This window comes from Eptesicus fuscus, chromosome 7, assembly GCF_027574615.1.
Source record: "Eptesicus fuscus isolate TK198812 chromosome 7, DD_ASM_mEF_20220401, whole genome shotgun sequence".
Taxonomy (NCBI): Eukaryota; Metazoa; Chordata; class Mammalia; order Chiroptera; family Vespertilionidae; genus Eptesicus; species Eptesicus fuscus.
In genome coordinates this window covers 14,912,392-14,935,822 of record NC_072479.1, presented here as the reverse complement: position 1 = coordinate 14,935,822, position 23,431 = coordinate 14,912,392, and the positions used below count along the sequence as shown (strand labels likewise).

The 23,431-nt window shown below is 46.8% G+C and overlaps 1 protein-coding gene across 1 annotated transcript in view; it reads right to left on the bottom strand.

The window, feature by feature from the left end:
- Positions 1–17,014, bottom strand: part of CACNA2D4 (calcium voltage-gated channel auxiliary subunit alpha2delta 4) — a 113,640-nt gene extending 96,626 nt beyond the window's left edge. The window contains exons 1-6 of the mRNA XM_008153386.3: positions 16,902–17,014; positions 14,221–14,302; positions 12,395–12,511; positions 9,758–9,817; positions 1,825–1,987; positions 1,363–1,494 (exon numbers count right to left, since the gene is read on the bottom strand). Coding sequence (XP_008151608.2) covers positions 1,363–1,494; positions 1,825–1,987; positions 9,758–9,817; positions 12,395–12,511; positions 14,221–14,302; positions 16,902–17,014 — 667 coding nt within the window. The remainder of the gene's footprint in view (positions 1–1,362; positions 1,495–1,824; positions 1,988–9,757; positions 9,818–12,394; positions 12,512–14,220; positions 14,303–16,901) is intronic.
- Positions 17,015–23,431: the final 6,417 nt, after the last annotated feature.

The window sequence follows — 23,431 nt, the reverse complement described above, 5'->3', positions numbered from 1 at the left end:
AAACAACCCAGATACAATCAGGAGGATGGATAAACTGATGTATTGACCCCAAAGAATATGATACAGGAAAAAAAAAAGACAAAATATAGCTATATGTGACAACCCAATAAATCTTGGTAGTATAATAAAGCAAGTTCTAAAAGTCTAAATCAGAAACCAGTGTTATAAATTTCAAAAACAAGCAAAACAAAACAATATATTGTTTAAGCAGATGTGTGTGTAAACATGAGATAAAACTAAATAACTAAACAAACAGAAAGCCAAAAATCCAAATAAAATGATAGGCTCATAATTCAGGATAGCTATTACTTGGGGAGTAATGGAGAGTAAGTGGAGGGGAGAGAGGGAGAAATAGAGGAGCACATATGTAAATAGAAATTATTGGTAATTTAATTTTTGTGTTGGTGATGTATATACAAGCATTATTATGTTATAAATAAAATTTAAAATAGATAACAGTGGGCCTGCAAGCACCCATGGGGATAGTGTACTGTGATCAAGGATTATAACCAACCCCATATTGTCCACCTGAGGGCTGATATGCACCAGTAAATGTGGGTGAGGGTGTGAGAATCACCCTCTCTACTAAGACTGATGGCTTACAAAGAAACCATTGGATTGTGTTGTTTGCACACAAATTGACTTATCGGGAAGCCCTGATGTAGCAAGAATATTTACAGGAATTCTATCCTGGAGAAGACTTGAGAGACCTGTGAGTTGTCTTCGAGCATTTGAAGGTTCTGTCTTGGGAAAACAGGGCGACGTTAAGACTTTGAACAGTGTGCTAGAATATAAAAGTAGGTTGGAGTAAAATGTGGAGATGAATTTTTTTATAAATAGGAAGTAAAAAAACAGAACTCTTGCAAATTTTATGGTAGATTTTGTTTTCTATTTTTATTGGTAGACAAGGGAGCTTTCCTCATGTCTGTTAGGTTGGCCACTGATTACATAGTGACCCAGGACATCTCTACATTGTGGTTGAACATGTTAAGTGAGTAAGCCCCACTTCTCCAATTAAGATGTGAACATCTAAGATCAAGAATTGTTTTATCCTCCCTTGCATCTTCCACAGTGCTTTTCATAGGACAAGAGTTCAATGCGGGCATTTACTGGCTGGTTACCATGGTATTTATTTAATTAATTAATTAGTTAATTAGTTAATTAATTAATCCAACAGCTATTTGTTGAAAATGTGCATATTATGGTGTGAAGAGTGTCAAAATGTGGGTTGGAGGTACCTTTGGATGTCAGGGCCACCCTCAATCACCAGGGGTCTGAGTGCCAGCGTCCATCCGCAGTACCCTTGTGGCCTTATTGTCAGAGAAGCTAAGAGGATCTTGGTGATACCTCCCATGTCCTCACCTGGATAGATCCTAAAGAATCCAGTTGAGCTGCCAAAATATTGCCAGGTCAGTGTCGGGTCTCTCTGGAAGTTCTCCACAAAAACAGCGTTCAAGGCTTCGGACATGTAGACTCCATTTAAAATATCTGGGTCTAAGGGGCGAGATTGTAGAAGGAACTGCAGGGACACTCAATCAGGAGCAACAGTGACCACTTCTTCACCTGGGAACACACACACACACACACACACACACACACAGAGCCAGCAGTGATGCAGTTCACACTTCCCTCTACATCTCACTCGGAGAGCCACACACCCTCTAAGCCAGGAGCCCTGAGCTTTCTCCAGCCCAGGCTCCTGTGAAATGATTCCCCACCCTGAGTCAGGGAGGTTGGAGAAGGGCTTCTCAGGAAAAGGGCCAAATCGTTAACCTCCACCAGCACCACCCCAACAACCATGCCAGGCCATGGGGCGAGGACTACCTTTGTTGTACACGTTGGTGGGCAGCTGCACACTGCTGAGGGACGTGTTCACCCTCAGGTTGCTGAAGTGCGCGTTGGGCTCCAGGACAAACTCAGCCCCCAGCTCCACGTACTTGCCACTCGCATCCCTCTCGTTGATCAGGACCGAGTTGTAATAGTCAAACTAGGGCAGAGGAGAATGGGCCAGACAGGGACCAGTGGACAAAGACCCACCAAGTGCAAGAGAAAGAGAAATGGTGCAATCAGAGGACTCAGATGTGAGAGACTGTCAGGTGGACTGACTGTATCCACACAAGCTCCATCCGGGGGATGCAGGCAATGATCCACAGGATTCAGATTTCGGGCAAATATGTATCCAGATAATTGGAGCAGGTGGTTTATTCAAGTAGGGTTTGACATAGATTTTTTTTTTTGGATTATTGCTCAGGTCTCCACTTCATTTATCATGTTTGGACACAACCAGAGATGGTGACAGAGACAAGCAGATAGATTCCAGGAGAGATAAAGGCAGCCTTGTCAGCACCACCAGCTTCTTCAGTGCACGGCCCCGAGAGGTGGGGGTTCTCTCTTTAACAGCCTGCAGCCCATGTCCCTGTGGCCCCCAGGGAGCCAGCAGTCTGCTCTGTGCTCTTACACACAGTGCTGGATCCACTTGGATTACCACCTTGCAGCCATAACCAGACCCTCTTCCCACTGTCTCCACACCACGTGGTTCAGACCTGAAGAGCACCCTCACGCCTGCCCATGCCACAACAGTACTGCCACAAATCGCTGCATCCCTCCCCAGCTCAAAGCCTTTAATATATGCCTTGCAGGTTGAATAAAGGCCAGAGTCCTACCTTTACCACAGTCACTTTCTGTTTCACCATCCCCTGGACATGCAGAGCTGACCACTGACAATTTCTTCAATCTTGTGTATTTTTCTTTTCCCTCGGCTTGGAAACACCCTCTATATGCCCTCAGCTGCTCAAATCCCCCTCAGCCTGGACTGGTGCTGAGGATACTCTGTCTGGGGACTTTCTGAGCTCCCCCTTCCCTTCTGCACCGTGGGAACATGGTACCAGGTGCATGGGCAGACTGTAGGCTGTATGTTAGAGTGTTTTGGTCTGTGAACTTCTTGACTTCATTTGGGCAGAGGCTAGCACACAGCATTGGGTGGTGAAGTCTGTGGAAGAGTGATTGCCACTCTACACCTCCACCCCAGGTTTTGGTAGCTGTCTCTCCTACCTGGCCCATAAATCCCTTCTCAAGACTCCAGAGCATTTCAGAATGTTATTGTAGGATCATACAAATCCTGAGCACATTAAAAGGTAGTATTGGGTAAAATTTCTCCCGGAGCAGCCAGCTCTGCTACAGAGACCACACTATTTTGAAGGGGAGAGTGGCTGTGATTGGAAGCCCAGCCTTACCTTCAACCGGGGAGACCTCAGATATCTCCTGGGACCCTACAACCACAATGTCCAGAGACCAGCTGCCTCAGCTGTGAACCCAGGAACAATGGAACTCCAGCCTCCCTGACTGCGGGTGCCTAAAAGTCTGTCGGGATGTGTGTGTGTGTGTGTGTGTGTGGGGGGGGGAAGTGGTGTGAATATGCAGACGAGCCCTGCACCTTCTCACAGAGCAGATAGAAGGAACAGCTGAATCGAATAACATCCACCGGGAATTGGTGAATTAAAGACAGCTGGTGAGGCAATCCATGGACGGCAAGGTCAGATATCACCTAGAGAAAGTCAACACAGGAGAGAGAGAGAGCTACATAACCAGATACCCAGAGAGGAGCGGTCATGGGGATACAAAGAAACAGCCTGCATATGAAGAAAAGGAGGAATCACCAGAAAATGAAGTAAACAAAATGGAGGCAAGAAATATGTCAGAGAAAGAATTCAGAGCAATGGTTATAAGGTCCCTGAAAAGGATGGAAGACAAATTCAATAATATGTATAAGAACCAAGAGGAAATGAAGAAGAGCCAAGAAGAAATGAAAAATGACATTGTTCCAATAAAGAACTCAATAGAAAGCATTAACAGTAGACTAGAAGAAGCAGAGGACCACATCAGTGAGCTAGAAGACAAGGTAGGAAAAAATACCCAAGCACAGCAGCATCTAGAAAAAAATCTTAAAAAACAGGAGGAGAGCCTAAGGGAACTTTAGGACAACACAAAATGAAACAACATCTGCATAATAGGGGTGCCAGAAGGAAAGGAAATGGAGCAAGGAATAGAAAACCTGTTTGAAGAAATAATGACAGGAAACTTCCCGGATATAGGGAAGAAAAAACTCACACAAGTCCAAGAAACTCACAGAGTCCCAAACAAGATGAACTCTAAAGGCCAACACCAAGACACATTATAATTAAATTGGCAAACACCAAGGACAAAGTAAGAACCTTAAAAGCACCAGGGAGAGACAGAAAGTTACCTACAAAGTATCCCCCATCAGACTAGCGACTGATTTCTCAACAGAAACACATCAGGCCAGAAGGAAATGGAATAAAATATACAAAGTCATGCAAAGGAAGGGTCTGAATCCAAGAATACTGTACTCAGCAAGGCTATCAATCAAAATTGAGGGTGAAATCAGGAGTTTCACAGACCAAAAAAAAAGGACTAAGGGAGTTTATTTCCATCAAACCAGCAATGCAAGAAATGCTAAAGGGACTTCTGTAAAAAGAAGAAATAGGAAGGGAAGAAGGAACACAGGCATAAAAAATAAAAATGGTGACAAACAAGTACCTAACAATAATAACTTTAAATATAAATGGATTAAATGCCCCAATCAAAAGACATAGGGTAGCTGAGTGGATAAGAAAACATGACCCATATATCTGCTGTCTACAGGAAACCCACCTCAGAACAAAGGACTCACAAAGACTGATGGTGAAGGGATGGAAAAAAGTTTTTCAGGAGAATGGAAATGAAAAAAAAAGCTGGGGTAGTAATACTTATATCTGACAAATTAGACCTCAAAGTGAAGGCCATAAGAAGAGATAAGGAAGACCACTTTATAATACTAAAGTGAACAATTCAACAAGAAGATATAACTCTGGGAAACATATATGCACCCAATATAGGAGCACCCAAATACATAAAAAAAAAAACTTCTGGAGCATATCAAGGGAGAGATTGACAGCAATACAGTCATAGTAGGGGACCCTAATACCCCACTAACACCACTGGACAAATCCTCTAAACAAAAAAATCAGCAAAGAAACATCAATCCTAAATGACTTACTAGACCAGATGGAATTAATTGACCTCTTCAGAACATTTCACCCCAAAGCCACAGAATATACATTCTTCTCAAGTGCACATGGGTCATTTTCAAAGGTAGACCACATATTTGGACACAGGCAAAGTCTCTTCAAATTCAAGAAGATAGAAATCATATCAAGCATCTTCTCTGATCACAATGGCATAAAACTAGAAATCAACTACAATAAAAACAATCCAAAAAAATCAAACACCTAGAGGCTAAATAGCATGCTATTAAGCAATGATTGGGTTACCAAAGACAGCAAAAAAGAAATAAAAAGAAACATGGCAACAAATGACAATGAAAACACAACAATCCAAAATCTATGGGACACAGCGAAAGCAGTCTTGAGAGGGAAGTTCATAGCTCTACAGGCTTATCTCAATAAAACAAGAAAAAATGGTAATAAATTATCTAACCCTACAACTCAAAGAGTTAGAAAGAGAGCAACAAGAAAAGCCCAGTGTAAGCAGAAGGAAGGAAATAATAAAGATCAGAGTGGAGATATATGATATAGAGACAAAAAAAAAATCAACAAAACCAAGAACTGGTTCTTTGGAAGGATAAACAAGATTGATGCACCTCTAGCCAGGCTCACCAAGAAGCAAAGAGAGAGGACCCAAATAAACAAAATCAGAAATGAAAGAGGTTAAGTAACAACTGATCCCACAGAAATACGAATTGTTATGAAAAAATACTATGAACAACTCTATTCCAACAAAATGGACAACCTAGATGAAATGGACATGCTCTTAGAAAAATACAAGATCCCAAAATTCAATCAAGAAGAATAAAAAAAACCCGAATGGACCATAACTACCGAAGAAATTGAAGCAGCAATCAAAAATCTTTCAGCAAACAAAAGCCCTGGTCTAGGTGGCTTTACAGGAGAGTTTTACCAAGCATTCAAAGAAGAACTAAAACCTATCCTCCTCAGGCTATTCCAAAAAATTCAAGAGGAAGGCACACTTCCAAGCTCTTTCTATGAAGCCAACATTACCCTAATCCCAAAACCAGATAAAGACACCACACAAAAAAAGAGAACTACAGACCAATATCCTTGATGAACATAGATGCTAAAATCCTCAACAAAATTCTAGCAAATTGGATTCAGCATTACATTAGAAAGATCATACACCATGACCAAGTGGGATTTATTCCAGGGATGCAAGGATGGTAGAATATCCGCAAATCAATAAATGTCATACATCACATAAACAAACTGAGAGACAAAAATCACATAATCATATCAATTGATGCAGAAAAAGCATTTGACAAAATTCAACACTCTTTCTTGATAAAAACTCTCAGCAAAGTGGGAATAAAGGGATCATACCTCAACACAATAAAAGCCTTATATGACAAACATATAGCCAACATCATACTCAATGGGCAAAAACTAAACTCATTTCCCCTAAGAACAGGAACAAGACAGGGATGCCCACTTTCAACACTCCTGTTTGATATAGTACTGGAAGCGCTAGCCATAGTGATAGGAAAAGAAGAAGAAATAAAAGGCGTCCAAATTGGAAAAGAAGAAGTAAAACTGTCCTTATTCATAGATGACATAATACTATACATAAAAAACACCAAAGACTCCATCAAAAAACTACTAGACCTAATAAATGAATTTGGCAATGTAGCAGGATACAAAATTAACACCCAGAAATCTATGGCCTTTTTATATACCAATAAGGAACTCACAGAAAGAGAAACAACAACAAAAAAAAATCCCATTTACCATTGCACCAAAAAAATTAAGATACTTAGGAATAAACTTAACTAAAGATGTAAAAGACCTGTACTTGGAAAACTACAGGACTTTGAAAAAAGAGATAGAGGAAGACATAAACAAATGGAAGAACATACCATGTTCATGGATTGGTAGAATCAACATCATTAAAATGTCCATACTCCCCAAAGCAATCTACAGATTCAATGCAATCTCCATTAAAATACCAACGGCATATTTCAAAGATCTAGAACAAACTCTACAAAAATTCATCTGGAATAAAAAAAGACCCTGAATAGCCACAGCAATCCTGAGAAAGAAGAACAAAGTTGGAGGAATCACATTACCAGATATCAAGCTATATTACCAAGCCACAGTTCTCAAATCTGCCTGGTACTGGCACAAGAACAGACATATAGACCAATGGAACAGAACAGAGAACCCAGAAATTAACCCAAGCCATTATGCTCAATTAATATTTGACAAAGGAAGCAAGAGCATACAATGGAGTCAAGACAGTCTCTTTAATAAATGATGCTGGGAAATTTGGACAGATACATGCAAAAAAATGAAACTAGATCACCAACTTACACCATACACAAAAACAAACTCAAAATGGCTAAAGGACTTAAATGTAAAATGGAAAACCAAATCCTACAAGACTCCATAGGCAGCAAAATAGCAGATATATGTTGTAGCAATATCTTTATAGACACAGCTCCTTAAAGCTTCTGCACAGCAAAAGAAACCATCAACAAAACAACAAGAAAGCCCACTGCATGGGAGACCATATTTGGCAATGATATTTCCCATAAGGGTTTAATCTCCAAAATTTATAGAGAACTCATACAACTTAACAAAAGGAAGGTAAATGATCCAGTCAAAAAATGGGCAAAGGACCTAAATAGACACTTTTTGAAAGAGGACATACAGAAGGTCCAGAAACATATGAAAACATGCTCAAAGTCACTAATCATTTGAGAGATGCAAATCAAAACAACTATGAGATACCATCTCACACCTGTCAGAATGTCTATCATCAACAAATCAACAAAGGACAAGTGCTAGCAAGGATGTGGAGAAAAAGGAACCCCCGTGCACTGCTGGTGGGAATGCAGACTGGTGCAGCCACTGTGGAAAACAGTATGGAGTTTCCTCAAAAAGTTAAAAATGGAACTCCCATTTGACCCAGTAATCCCACTTCTAGGACTATATCCCAAGAAAGCAGAAACACCAATCAGAAAGGATATATGCACCCCTATGTTCAAAGCAGCACAATTTACAATAGCTAAGATTTGGAAACAGCCTAAGTGCCCATCAGCAGATGAGTGGATTAAAAAACTGAGGTACATCTACACCATGGAATACTACACCGCTATAAAAAGGAAGGAGAGATGTGTCCTGATCCTTGTCCAGGAGGAAATAGAGGGAGCAGCTAAAACGAGAGGAATCCAGCCCGAACTGGCGAAGGAGATGTGGCTGGTGAGACAGTTTGCAGCTGGGAAGGGCAGAGATCTCCTGGAAAAAGAAAACAACTCCGAGACCATGTGGATTCCAGCAACAGAGAGGAATCGACAGGACTACTCCAGCCATGAAGACAGAAGAGAAGCAGTCCAGAGATGGAAGACGCTGACGTCGCCTTGCCATACTAGCAGTTAGCAGCTGTGCATCACTGCAGGTTGCCCAGGACCAATCCAGAGAGAGTCGGACCTGCATTACCACTATTTGTCCACCATCCAGAACTGAAATGTCATTGCTGACATGTACACATAAGGAACTGTTTGACATTGAAATTGGGTCTCAAAAGAACTGTTGGCCCAGAAACTCACTACAGACTGATTCATTTGCCTGTCAGCATAACCATTATTGCTTGTCTCATTTTCGGTTCTTATAAGTGTATTTTTAATAACACATGATCTCACTCATCTAGGGGAAATGATGAACAACATAGACTGATGAACAAGAACAGACCCAGAAACAAGGAGGCATGGATCAGACTGTCGGGCCTCAGAGGGAGGGTAGGGAAGGGTGGGGGTAAAGGGGAGAGATCAACCAAAGGACTTGTGTGCATGCATATGAGCTTAACCAGTGTTTAAGGACAATAGGGGGGTGGGGGCATGCGTGGGGAGGGGTGTGGAATGGGAATGGGGGATGAGGACAAATATGTGATACCTTAATCAAGAAAGAAATTAATTAAAATAAAAAAAGAAAAAATCCTAAAAAACTGTCTCTAAAAAACCTGCTCTTGTACAAATTTGGTTGTATCAGATTGCTGAGCAATATATGTCCCATGGCAATGTCAAATACAATAAAGAAATCAGACAGTAATTAGTGGAGCCTATTATATATACTGGTATATGGGCATACCTCAAGGTATTGCAGGTTTCAGACCACCACAATAAAGCAAATACTGCAATAAAGCAAGTCACACACACATACACACACAAAAAAAACACACAAAAAAAAAAAGAGGAAGGAACTTTTACCATTTGCAACAGCATGGATGGAACTGGAGAGCGTTATGATAAGTGAAATAAGCCAGTCAGAGAAAGATAAATATCAGGTGATCTTACTCATATGTGGGATATAATGATCAACATAAACTGATGAATAAGAATAGATCCAGAGACAAATGGTAGGGGAGGGGTGGGGATAGAGAGCAACCAAAGGACTTGTATGCATGCATATTAGCATAACCAATGGACACAGACACTGGGGTGGTGGGGGCTTGCTTGGGGTGGGAATGGCTGGGGGGATGGGGGTGTCAATTGGGGGGAAAAGGAGACATATGTAAAACTTTAGACAATAAATAAAAAAAAATGTAGTACTGGACCCCCACCTCCCTCTACTCCTCCCTATCCTGCACTCAGGGGCCACTGTCCATCCCTGGGGCGGGAGATTAGCCATAATACCCTCTCAGCAGCAGCTCCAGGAGCAGGAGGACTCACCACCAGCGATTCATTGAATTCATGGTTCAGGTCAGCCTCCTCAGCCGCCTCTACCAGATTCTGAGGGATGGGAACACAGAGGGGAGAATGAACGGGCAAAAGGAGACCAGTGGGTCCTCAATTCCACTCCCAAGAATATACCCAAAGAGAACTGAAAACAGGGACTCAAACAACAACTTGTGTGTACATGTTCACAGCAGCACGATAGCCAAAAGGTAAGTGCACATTTCCAAGTGAAAGAAGCCAGTCTGAAAAGGCTACCTACTGCATGAGTCCAACCACATGACGTTCTGGAAAAGGCAAAAATGGAGACAGTAAAAAGATCAGTGGTCATCAGGGGTTGGTGGTGGGGGGAGGGATGAATAGGTGTAAAATAGAGGGTTTTTAGGGCCGTGTGACTATTCTGTATGGTCTATAATGGTAGATACATGTCATGGTGCATTTGTCACAACACCAGGAATAAACCTTAATGTAAACTATGGACTTTGGGTGATTATGATGTGTTGTGTAGGTTCATCTATTGTAACCAATGTACCATTCTGGTGGGAGCTGCTGATAGTTGGGGAGTCCGTATGTTTGTGGGGGCAGAGTTTATATAAGAATTCTCTGTACTTTCTTCACAAATTTGCTATGAACCTAAAACTGCTCTAAAATAGTCTGTTTAAATGTGTGTGTGTATATGTATATACATTTTAGTCATGTTAAAGTGTGCAATTCAGTGGCATTAGGTACATTCCCAATATTGTGCAACCACCACTGTCTAGTTCCAGAAGTTCTCATCACCCCAAACGGAAACCCTGTCATAACCAGGCAGTCACTCCTTGGCTCCTGGCAACCACCAATCTTTCCGTCAATGGATTTTCCTATTCCGGATATTTCACACAAATGGAATCACACAGTAGGTGACCTTGTATATCTGGAATCTTTCACAGAGATGTTTTTAAGGTTCGTCTGTGTTTTAACACATAGCAGAAAGTCATTCCTTTTCATGGCTGAATAACATTCCATTGTATGGATAGCTCATATTTTGTTTATCCACTTATCAGTTGATGGACATTTGGGTTTTTCCACCTTTCAGCTGCTGAATATAAATACACACAGGTTTTTTTGTTTTGTTTTGTTTTGTTTTGTTTTTGTCAAGGGAACCTCAGTAAATCCGGGGAAAGAGGAGAAGAGCTGAGCTCCTATTCTGGCTTTGTCAGGGCAGCCGCTAAGCCTCTCTGGGCTCCATGTAACTGTGCATGGGGTAGAAGAGTCTCCAACGTCCCTTCTCCCAACCCCTAATTCCTAGGATGCGATGGAGAAATTCCACAGGGCCAAGATTACTGGAGTGCTGCTTTGCGACAAGTGTCCCCATGGACACTCCCAAGCTGTGTCCCCCCCACCCCCACGGGACCCCCAGCAGGGAGCAGGGACTAGTGCTTGGAGAAGGTCTGCAGAGCAAGCACTGGTTTGATTGATTTTCTGAGGCTGAGGCTGAGGCTGGGAGAAGGACACAGTGCATCTGAGCCCCAGGGAGCCCAGGGCCTGGCCTCTGGGGGTGAGCCAAGACTGCCGGGCTCTAGAACCGGGGGACCAGGCCCCGCAGTGGAGCGCTCCTGCATTCCAGCACTGCGGGTAGTGGGTGGTCCTGCTGTGCTGGTTGTGTGGGGTCAGTGTCCCCCTGCTTCCACCAGGATGGGATCTCCAGGCCTCAAGTGTCTTCTCAGTGGTTCCTGATGCTAAGATCCCCTGCCTCTAGGCCTGGAGAAAAGAGGCTGCAACTTGTAACGTGGGAAAGAAGGCCCCAGCGGTTTTACACAGGATGCCTCCCAGATGGTCCTTTGTGGCACATGGTGGATATGCCATGGTGGAATCACCTGAGCAGAGGCCTTCACTATAAGCACCTGTGCTGTCTGGGTAGCCCTCAGAGCACTTGGGATCCATGAAGGGTGGGTCTGTATGGCAGGAGTGGAAAGGATAGGGGGCAGTGTAGGGGAAGGAGAAAAGGAGAAAGGGGAGGTAGGGAACTTTACTTTGTATGCACTCCATCCCTCTATACTCCCATCCATCCTCCACCCAATTATCACCCACCCATCCATCCACCCATCCATCCATCCATCTATCCATCCACCCATCCATCCATCCTTCCATCCATCCATCCTTCCATCCATCCATCCATCCATCCATCCTTCCTTCCATCCATCTATCTATCCACCCATCCATCCATCCATCCATCCATCCATCCATCCATCCACCCACCCACACATCCATCCATCCATCCATCCATCCATCCATCCATCCATCCATCCATCCATCCAGTGGCTCCTCAGCCCTCATTTTGTTCCTGCTCTGCACCAGTCACTGAATATAACATCATGGTGCAGAGTCCCCCCAACACTGCAGGTTGGTCCTATTGCACTGGACGCTGTTCTCTAAGGCAGAGCTCCAATCCCAGCCCTCCCTCTCCCCTTGCTTTCCATCGTTTCCTCCTTTACAAGGACTTTTTGGCTCCTGGGGATGTTAGGCCGATGCTCGTGAGGTAGGAAAAGGATGATATGGGAGAGAGGGTGCAGGGCCATGGAATCATTTTGAGGGTATTTTGGTGTGACAGGCTGGGCAGAGTCCCGCTCCCCCCAGATCACAGGGCCTGAGCACCTTGACAGCCTCCACTTTCCTGCGTAGCATGGTCTCCATGTCCTCCGAGAACTTCTTCACCAGCTCCAAGCCATCCACCTCCTGGATCCTCAGATTGGGCTCCACATCCTTGTATTTCTGTCGAGGGGAACGTGGGAGAGATGGCACCTGTCATCGGCACCAGGAGGTTCGGTACCTCCGTCCTCTCGGCCAGCGCATTCACACCGCGAGGCCTTGCTTACTCAGCTGGAGGCAGGACAGGCCCTCTCCTCCTCCGGTAATCTCCCCCCCACTGACAATGGCTGCCTCTTATCACATGTCCTCTCTGTTCCAGGGGCTCTGGACACATTCAGTTAATGTCCTCAAGAGGGAGTAGACTGGGGCTCAGAGGGGTCAATGAACTTGACCAAGGTCACACAGCCAGGTCTCTGAGACTTCTGTGTGCCATGCCTGCCCCCTCCCTGGGGCGGCTCCCGTGGACTGCGGCTGCCCTGAGCATCAGTTCATTCCCTCCCCCACCCCCCCTTCCCAATGCGCATCCTGTCCAGACCAAGCTCAGCAGTGACGGGTATTAACGCCGCCTGACAAACTGTTTAGAGAGCTGGATTCGAATTCACGCTCTGGGCCCAAGGGAGACCATCTTTCCCCGAGTGTGTGTGTCACCAATGTCTAAAGGCTCAGGTCAGCAACCTATTGATCACATGACCAGAGGCAAGTTACTCAGTTTCCTCATCTGCAAGATGTGACATTAGCATGGTTTAGAGAATGTTCTAGAATGCATAGACTTAGAGAATGTTTTTACCCCAGTCACATAAGGACTGCTCCATGTTTCTCACCGGGTTAGAGGGCACAAATGAGAACACGGAATGAAATGGTGTTTTGCAGAGTAGGAGTGTGGTAGGGCAGTGAGTGGGAAGTGGGATTGAGCTGTCCTTGTTATAGTGGCCTGTGGGGGTCCCTGAACGGGGGCGCCTGCTCCCTCCTGTGGGCTGTGGGAAGGGGAGACAGGAAGGAGCAGCTGGTGGTCACATGCAGGCATAAAAGCCTGAGAGTTGCTTTTAGCGTCATTTAGAAAATGGCAAATGTCGTAGTCACCTCATGAATTTGTGGTGAAAGTTAGACCCTGAATATAAAGCTCTCAGCAAATGGTGATAATAGAGAACAGCAAGCTATTATTAAACTGCTCTGGGAGTTATAAATATCAGAGGGAAATGAAGCTGTTTATAATCTCATAAGAGGACAGGCGAGGAGTCAATCTGCACACAAAGCAACTACCCAGGGGAGTGGGGCTTGCTGGCCCGTCCTCTCCATCGGGCCCTGCGTCCTGCCCAGCAGCCGGGCGCGGCCCAGACCTCTGCTGGGGCCCCTGAGGCTCAGCAGCCCCCAGACATGGCTGGAGCCCTGAGAACCAGAGGTGCGGAGCTCGCTGTGCACAGAGGCCACAGGCCCGCTCATGCTCGTGCTGCCCAAGCGCCTGCAGGACTCACCCCTCCTCCTCCTGCCCCGCCCCTTTCACAGGAGCCAGGCCTGCCTCCCAGCCTGCTGCCTCTGCCCCCTCACCCCTCTGTTCCTCACAGCTCCTCCCTCAGTAAATCCCTCTCGTCTGTCTAGTTCCATCTTGACCTCCGCTTCCCCGGGATCTGAGCTGACACTATGCTCCTGACCACCCCACTGACGTGCTCTCTGACTTGGGTCTCGGTTTCCGTGTCTGGAGATGAGGGGATGGAGTAGATGATGGCTAAGACCCCTCACAGCACCAACATGCAGGGATCTGGGTCTCTGCTCCCTGGCAGGGCTCCCTGGCTGACCGCCCACAGGCCCTGGGAGCTCTGGGAGGTGTTACTCACCTTCTGCAGCAAGAGAGAGCCTGAGTATTTGGTCACGGTGTCATACAGGTTCCCGCCAAAGGTGTCTGCCCACAGCTTCACTCTGCCGGGCCAGGAAGGTACATGTGTGTACACACACACACACACACACACACACACACACACGGAGACACACACATAGATGCGTATGCACACACACAGGCATAGACAAAACAAGTGTCTACATGCATAGACACCACTGATGCACACATGCACAAATACATAGACACACATGATCCACAGAGACTCGCACACTAACACAATGTACACACAAACACATACACACTGACACACACCCAGAAGGACACATATGGCAAGGCAGGAGACTCTGAGGACCCACAGGGGCCCAGCAGCGGCACTGAGCGGGCTGAATGCCCTTGGCTGGATCTCTCGCTGAGGGATGAGGGGCAGGGGCAAATGAGGCAGAACCAAAGCCTGACCTCAGGCCCCCAAGGGCTGTGGTTTGTGGGCGGGGAGCGGGGAACAGAGGAGGGGAAGAGGCTGTGGACAGGCCCGGAGCAGGGCAGGGAGGACCCTGAGGACAGACAGGAACTGCCTGGGCACAGCTGCAGTTCTCAGAGAGTCGCTCCCCTGGTGTCCCCTGCTCAAGGTCACTGCAGGCTGCTGCATCCTGCTGAAACTTCAGAGGGAGCGTGAAGCGCAGGGGCAGAGGAAAAGGCTCCCAGCTGCTGCTGCGCAGGGTGGGCCAGGCAGTGCGGGCAGGAGAGGCCACACCTGACCCTGATGCAGGCAGCCTCTGGAGAAACCCTGACCTTTTGTCCGTCCCCAGAAGGATGTGGAGGTCTCACCATCTGGACAGGCTGGAGGGGTCCTGGGGGTAGGCACAGGCTGAGTCTGAGCCTCTCCAGATGGAGCAAATGGAGTTTGTCCACATGATCATTTCGAGATCAGCATTTATTCAGCCACTCAACCAATATCTACTCATGTCCTGCGTACTGGGCATTGTGCAGAGTCCTGGAGCCACATCACAGTCTTCACCTTTGTAAGCCCTTCCATTAGAGGGACGCCCCTTCATATACAGATAGCATACTACTTGTTTGAAGGGACACCAGTGAAACTTGGGGAGGGGCAGTGGTGGGCAGGGCAGGCTTCCTGGGGGAGGCGGGATCTGAGTTCAGTGTTAGAAGCTGGGGAGAATTTAGGGTGAGAGTACAGAAGAGCTTTGGGGAGAAAAACGTGACTTCCAGGTTTCTAGCTTGGGTGGTTGAGCTTATGGGGTGTTATTAAATAAAATGAATACCAGAGGGATCATGGGACAAGTGGGGGAGGGTGGAAGGGGATGAGTGTAGCCGGGGATACACAGAATGGGAGGTTTCTGCGGCAGAGCTATGCTGCAGAGTGATGTTGGGCAGGTTGTGCATTGTCCAACTCTAGAAAGTACCAATCACTTTGTATCTTGAAAGACACAAACTTGAATTTAAAACCTTGCATGATGTTCAGGAAAAGCTGTCCACAGGCCATGGCTGTATGAGCCTAACAGGTAGAGGCAGGGCTAAGAGTCATTAGCACATGAATGGCGGTTGAACTTCTGAGCGTAGATGGGCTCTCTCAAGGAGAGAGTGTGTAGCATGAAAAGATCTGAGTGGGTGACGAGCCTGGGGAACACCCACACCAGTCCCAGGGGCAGGAGCACCGAGAAAGACAGAGGTAACAGATGCCCAAGGAGGCCCAGGTGTGCACAGCGTTAGGGAAGTTGAGGCATGGAGACTCAAGGAAAAGGGGGAAGCCAGTGTCCGAAGAGTCCAAAGAGAGAAGTCCAGAAATGTCTGCTGGATTGGGCAATGAGGGCCTTTGATGACTTGGGTGAGAACAGATTTGGGAGGGCAGGAGAAGCCAGGGCAAGCATTGGAGGCTGAGGGCTGAGTGGAGGGATGGTGTCGCTTCATAGGAGAGAGAGGGTCTTTGGGGTGGGGAAGAGGAGGGGGTCAAGGTCCTGGGTTGAGACCTGACGCCAAGGGAGTGGGCAGGTGCAGTGTAGAGAGCGCTTTGCTCAAAATTTATTTAATAGGTACACCAGAGCCAAGGACTAAAAATATACACGCCCAGAGGGGTTGCATAGTAATTTAAATGTATACCGAAGTGTAAATGACTGATACCAAGTCTTCATGACAGGGTGTAACGTCGGGGCCTGGAGGGAGGCAGAAAGGCATAGGAAGGGAAGACCGAGACCACCAAAGTCCAATTTGACCTGGTTCCTGGTTGCACGAGCCATTGGTTGCTTTAGAACGGCTTCGCCCTTTCAGAATGTTAAAACTAACTTCCTAACGAATCCTTGGGGAGCCTCAATAATCGTGTAAATCAGCACAGCTCCCACTCCCAGGCCCCTAATGGCAGCGATTATCCTGGAAGGAGCGCGCCCTGCAGGTGCTCCCTTCACTGCTTGTCACCCCACGAGTGTGAGCCTGGCGAGCAGGTCAGCTTATAACCAGCAGGTGGCTGGGGAGGGGCAGGCAGGACTCCCAAATGGAAGAGAGGAGGGTGAAGAAAAGGTCTTCAGAGCCAGAAAGGGGACGTGGCCCCCAGGGGAGAGCTGGAGGGAGATGGAAGGTGGGAGGTGCAGAGGATTGAGGTCTGCCAGGGGGAAGCAAAGGAGAGAAGGGGAAAAAGGGTTTTATGGGGGAGGGGCTGAATTGGATGCTTACGTTTCCAGAGGAATCATGGCCTGCCCCGACGTGGGGGACAGAGAGGTGCTGGACAGCAGCAGACACAGGATGACTGCAGTCTTCCGCCGCGAGGGCCACAGGCAGCGGGGCATCCTGCTGCAGGTGGGGCGGGGGCCTGGGTGGGCCTGGGAGGTCTGGGCCTGTGCTCCTGCTGTGGTCAGGGTGGGCAGAGGGGAAAGCGCAGCCTCAGACAGTGGGCTCTGTCTGCCTGTTGGCCAGATCCTTGGGACGCCCCAAGCCTTCTGCTTTTTGGGTCCTGGTAAGCCCGGGGTTCCCAGCTTTCAGTCTGGTCTTGTCTGCAATGCCTAGTGGGAGAAGGGGCTTCTCTCTGTCCCGCAGAGAACAGCGACAGAGGGGCCTCGCCTTGCCTGACGAGCAGGCTTCCAGGAGAGGGGCTGACTGTGGCAGGGGAGGCTGTGACAGACGAACCCCTTAATCCACTGGCCTCTCCTCTAATCCCCCGGCTGACAGCAGGGGCGGGCGGGGAGGGGTTGGCAGGAGTGACCTGGGCAGGATTACTCTGATTTCAGAAGACAGGGCTTGCCCATTCCATCTGGGTGGGAGCGCATGCTCCTGCTTTAAAGAGGCAGTCCTTCTGGACCCTGTGACACTGGCCCAGGGCAACAGCTGGCGTTTGCCCAGAGCTCTGATTTACCAAGAGCTGGACAACCTCCCTTTAAACTGCAGAGCCGTCCTGGCAGGTCGGTGTCACCCTCCCTGTTTTCAGGGCTGTGAGACCAGGGAGGCTTGGGCACAGGGTTGAACCTAACTCTGGCTCATGGCCCCAGGCCTGCTGCCTTAGGCTGGTTCAGAGGTAATGCCAACATCCTACGTCTCCTCCTCCCACCCCCCCACATCGCACACACCTGCTCCTGGTTCCAGTCTAGGGGCACATTTGCCAAGAAGCTGATGAAGCGTCGGGGTCCCTCCCTGCGCAGCAACATGCTCGTAGTCTAGACCAGTGGTCGGCAAACTCATTAGTCAACGAGCCAAATATCAACAGTACAACGATTGAAATTTCTTTTGAGAGCCAAATTTATTAAACTTAAACTTCTTCTAATGCCACTTCTTCAAAATAGACTCGCCCAGGCCGTGGTATTTTGTGGAAGAGCCACACTCAAGGGGCCAAAGAGCCGCATGTGGCTCGCGAGCTGCAGTTTGCCGACCACGGCTCTAGGCAAAAGGAAGGTTGACCACAGCTGGTTAAGACTCTGTCTCTTTCCATTCCAGCGCTTCTCTGTCTGATTTCCCCTCAGTTGGGTGGTGTTTCGTGGCTGTGTGCATTTTGGGGATCCAGCTAAGAGGAAGATGAGTGGGGAAGCATTTAATTTGGATTTAGTGGGATATATTTATGTAGCTCACAGTTACTTCCTTGTATAGACAAGTTACCTCCAGTCATACTGGATAGGAACACTGTTATCACCCACAGTGCTGACTGGCCCTGCATCGGGACACCTGGGCGCAGCATGAGTTCATCAGGTGTGAATGTCTTACATGGGAGAGGAGGAAAAACAAGGTTTGAAATACACTGAGCCAGAAGCTAGTATGGAAGAGCCTCCCAAAGATCAAACAAGTAAGATTGCCAGGTCCTGGCTGCGTAGCTAAGTTGGTTGGAGTGTCATCTGATATGCCAAGGTTGCTGGTTTGATCCCCGGTCAGGGCACATTCAAAAATCAACCAATGAATGCATAAATAAGTAGAGCAACGCATCAATGTTTCTTTCTCTCACATTCTCTCTCTCTCTCTCTCTCTCTCTCTCTCAAATCTATAAATTAAAAAAACAGAGGAGTGAAAATATATGAAATTGCTAGCAGAGGACTTGGTTCTCTCAAGGCTGGCCAAAACAGCCCTCTCCTGTGAGGAAAGCAGCTGATAATGAATGTGGGTAGTTATAAACATGCCAAACATTGTCTTCTCTCCCAGTGGGAATTACACAAACTGGAATTTGATCAAAATTCTTGTGTTTGTGGGTCCAAATTGGTAACATACCACATGAGCACTGTATGCGATGTCACATAAAGCATCCCATGTGACAGAGTGCTTCTTAGTCTATTGGAGGCCTCGGGTCCCAGCAAAATCTGCTGGTTCCAGCAGAGTGGCACGCACAGTTGCCACCAACACAGAGAGATGTCTGAAGGAGCGAGTGTGCCGGTGACAGAACTACACACTCCTGGGGAAGCCCATGTTGTAGCACTAGAGGCATCTTGTCACACAATTAGGTGGCCCAGTACACGCGGCAGCGTTTTTTAAGTGTGTTTGAATTCTTCCTACGATTGCCTCCATTTCAGATGGATTTTGTATATTTTTCAGAATTACAAGTCATACAAAATTTAGAAAAAGTACTGTAGAGCTGTGTGGGGCAATTAATAAGAATATTTAATTTTCTAGGTTTTGTGATTTTTGTGGTATTTATCTTCTTAAAATTTGTATTTTGGAGTGATTTTTTTTTCATTCTAAACAAATATTCTCATTTATATCTATTTTTGCATTTGTAATTTGTATTCTTTTTCTTTTATAGATGACCGCCTCCAAATAATGCAAGCCCCCGACCCTGCAGAACCTGGCCCTGTGCCTCGTTGTAGCGCCTGCTCATCAAAGCCCCTGACTCCCTAACGTGTTGAGCACAGGAGCTGCTTAGAAAGCTCTACACGCTCCTTGTACTCATTTCGCAAACACAGTGGTGGCCTGGGTCCCCCCAGCCCTTAGGTCTGCGTGGGAAGCCCTCAAAGTACTTGTAAAGAAAAATGCTGATGTCACATTGGTGAGGAGAGTAATATTACATCTTTTCAAAGACTGTTAAAGAACAAAAATTCAATCAAGTAAGTTTGAGGATCTAACTGGTTTTACTAAATGATTCATGAATTGGGCAGCATCCCACCTCTGGGAGTTGTACAGAATGGAAGGTTATTATAGGCAGAAACTGGATGGGACAAGGAAGTTATTAATGAAAGAGAAGAAAGGATTTTTCTGGCAAGGTTTCAGGGGGAGGCGGGGATCTCATCAGGCAGGTTACCTCAGCTTCCTTTGGGGGATGGAGAGGGCTCACGTAGTGACAACTATCTCATTGGCACAGACCAGAGAGTTCCTGACTAAGATTACATTCCTGGAGAAGGTGGAAACTGTACTTAGGTCGGCTACTAAGTCCAGGTTCAGTGTCATGGCTTTAGCACAAGTGACTCCATTTTGGTCCTGTGGTTTTTTTCTTGAACAAGACCTACCAAGGTATGGCACCCTACAAGTGTGCCCTAACCACTCACTGTACAGAGAAAAATGCCCTTTAAGTAACTCTAAAATATATGTATTTTATGCTCTATATGCTATGTATGCATTGTTGGCTCTACTAATTGTAGCATGTTAAGACTGTAGCCCCTCTTACTGCTGTATTGTGAAATGCTAGGGCCTGCGGTAGGGGTGGTGGAGGTGGTGGTGGGGTGGGGGCCGGGGGTGGGGTGAGGGTGCACAGAAGACTTCAGAGCTGAAAATTTTCAGAGAAGGGATTTCTTAGCAGGAATAAAATGAAGTGTGGGAGCAGAGCCCAGAGCAAAAGGAGTTATCAGTCCTTAAGAGAGATCTTTGAAACTCGGAGCTTAAGTGGCTCATCCCTTAGCTGTAGCCCAGGATGGCATGTCATTCCTGCCGTTAGCAATTAACTTGTGTTGTGGCTTTATTTTTAAGGGCTCTGAGAGAAAGAGTATTCCAACTTTCTCTTGGTCAGTGCTTCATCTTAAATCCTTTAAATGTAACCCAACCTGACCCCCTTTCCTGGGGCCTCTTCTCGGTGCGCCAGCCTCTCACCAGGCACTGGGGAGGTGATGCCTAGAGTTGGAATGAAGATTGGACATGGTGCTTTAGATAAATACTCAAAGTCATCCAGGAAGGCTGGTCTCAAAGAAACACTCAGCTAGCTGGCCGGTGTGGCTCAGTGGTTGAGCGTCAACTTATGAACCAGGAGGTCACAGTTCGATTCTCAGTCAGGGCACATGACTGGGTTGCAGGCTCCACCCCCAGTAGGGGCCATGCAGGAGGCAGCTGATCAATGATTCTCTCTCATCATTTATGTTTCTCTCTCTCTCTTCCCCTTCCTTCCTCTCTGAAATCAATAAAAACTCTCAGCTAAAGCAAGCTAAGCACTGTGATGCAGAGGGAAGTATTTGGCAGCACAGTGGAGGGGACAATTATTTTTTCCCCTTGGTGGGAAAAAGGGGGAGGGGACATTTCAGGGAAAACTTCACAGTAAAAGGGACATTGGAATTGGGCTTTAAGTAATGAATAGGAGTTCACCAAATGAAGACTATTGAAGGGATAGTTATAAGGAACAGATGGTACAAGGAACAAAAGTAGAAAACCACAGGCATGCTATAGCGTATATACCTTTTGCGGAATGGTGAGAATATCAGTGTCTGTTACTGCAGACTAAGCTACATTTAGTGGCTGAAAATAAAAGCAATTGTTTAGTTGAGGAATGTGTATTTGGGGCAGGGCCCAGCGGCAAGGCTCTTCTCCACTCCAGGCAGTGTCAGGTGAGGCGGAGTCAGCGAGGATGGTTTACACACACGGCAGGCAGGCGGGCGACAGGCAGGCCCGGGCTGTGGGATGGGGACTTGCTGGCTGAAGACTCCATTGTACTCCACATGGCTGCTTGGATTTCCTCACAGCACGGTCCTCCTCCTGCCTTTCTCCTTCCCCTGGTCCCTCCCTGTCTGCCTCCTTCCTTTGCTCCCCACTTCTGCTCTCTCTTCCCCCTTGGCCGGCTTCCTCCTCATGCTCCCCTTTCCTCCCTCCCTCGCCACCCTGAACAGCCTTTGCTCTGTTCCTGCTGCCCGTCCACATGATTCACTGGGTCCACTGGCTCCTCAGGAGCTAGGCTGTAGGGCACTCATCTCTGAGCTCTCCCTGCCTGAGCAACAGCAGAACAGACCAAGGGAACTAACCAGAGCTCCAGGCTTAATTCTGCAACAGAATATAAGCCAGTATTTCTCAGTACTCCATGTCATTTTTCTTCGTTCACGCACAGATATGTACGAGCTCTCATAAGCATGTGTTTGAGGGCCTGTGCCTGGGTCTAGTTTTCCCTTTGGTCATCCAATACCCCCACCTGCTTTCAGGGATAGTGAAGATCAAATGGGGCAATGTAGGTATATTTTGTTGACAGACTATAAAACATCATAGAAGAAATTCAATAAACTTTATTTAGCAATTGAATCATTTTTTTAAAAAAAAATTTTTTTTTGTAACAGTCAAAGAAAGCTATTTGCTCAGGCCCCAAACTTTGGAGTCAGTTGTGACTCCTCTTTCTCAGGCCTGCTCCATCCTGCTGGCTCTGACTTACAAATACATCCAGAACCTAACCATTCATCCCTTAGCCATTGCCACAACCTGGCCAAGCCTCAGTGTTTAATCCCTGGATTATGGCAACATCTTTCATGCTGCTTATTCTTCAGTTTGCCCTCCAGAGCTCAGCTATGCCCTCGGCCCCTGCTCCATGCCCTTGGAGTTTCATCAGTCCAGACTGCCTCTGCCGGGTCCTGTGCCCTCTGGCTTCCACTGAACTTAGCCAACAGCGAGCCCTGGCAAGAGCCTGGTCAGAAAGCAAGAATACTTCTGGCTGGTGGCATCCCTCAACCCAACATCACTGCTGCTCTTCAGGCCTCTTCTTGTGTTAGTCATGTTTCCACAGAGAAACAGAACCAATAGGATATATATGTAGAGACAAAGAGATTTTATTACAAGGAATTGGGTCACACAATTTTGGAGGCTGATAAGCCTCAAGCTCTGTAGCCAGAAAGCTGGAGACTCAGGAGAGCATGTGCTATAGTTCCAGTTCAGTCCAAAGGCTTGAAACCTAGGGCAGTTGATGGTGTGGTTTCGGTCCAAAGGAGGCAGGCTTGAGACCCAGGAAGAGCTGTGATGTTTCAATTCTAGTCCAAAGGCAGGAGAAACCGGTGTCCCAGCTCACACACTGTCAGGCAGGAGGAGTTCTCTCTTACTCACGGGAAGGGTCAGCCTTTGTTCTATTCAGGCCCTCACCTGACTGGATGAGGCCCACACACATTAGGGAGAATAGTCTGCTTTAGTCATGTCCATGGATTTAAATGGTAATCTCACCCAGAATCACCCTCACCAACATGCCCAGAATAATGTTTGGCCACATATCTGGACACCATGGACCACTCAAGTTGACACATAAAATTAACCATCACATGCCCTTAGACTTTAGTAGTAACTGCTTCCTTGCCATGACTTAGAAGGAGGTAATAGCTCAGCTGCTCTTAAGCCCGGGGTTAGGTTACATTACCCTTGTTTCCTCTCCATCCATACATTTCAAAAGATATTTATTTTCTTTTTTAAAAATAATTCTTTATTTTTGATAGTATTACATATGTCCCCTTTTACCCCCATTGACCCTCTCCAGCCCACTCCCGCCCTCCACACCAGGCCCACACCGCCCCATTGTCTGTGTCCATGGGCCATACATATCCTAATATATAAAAAGCCAGGGGCCATAACAA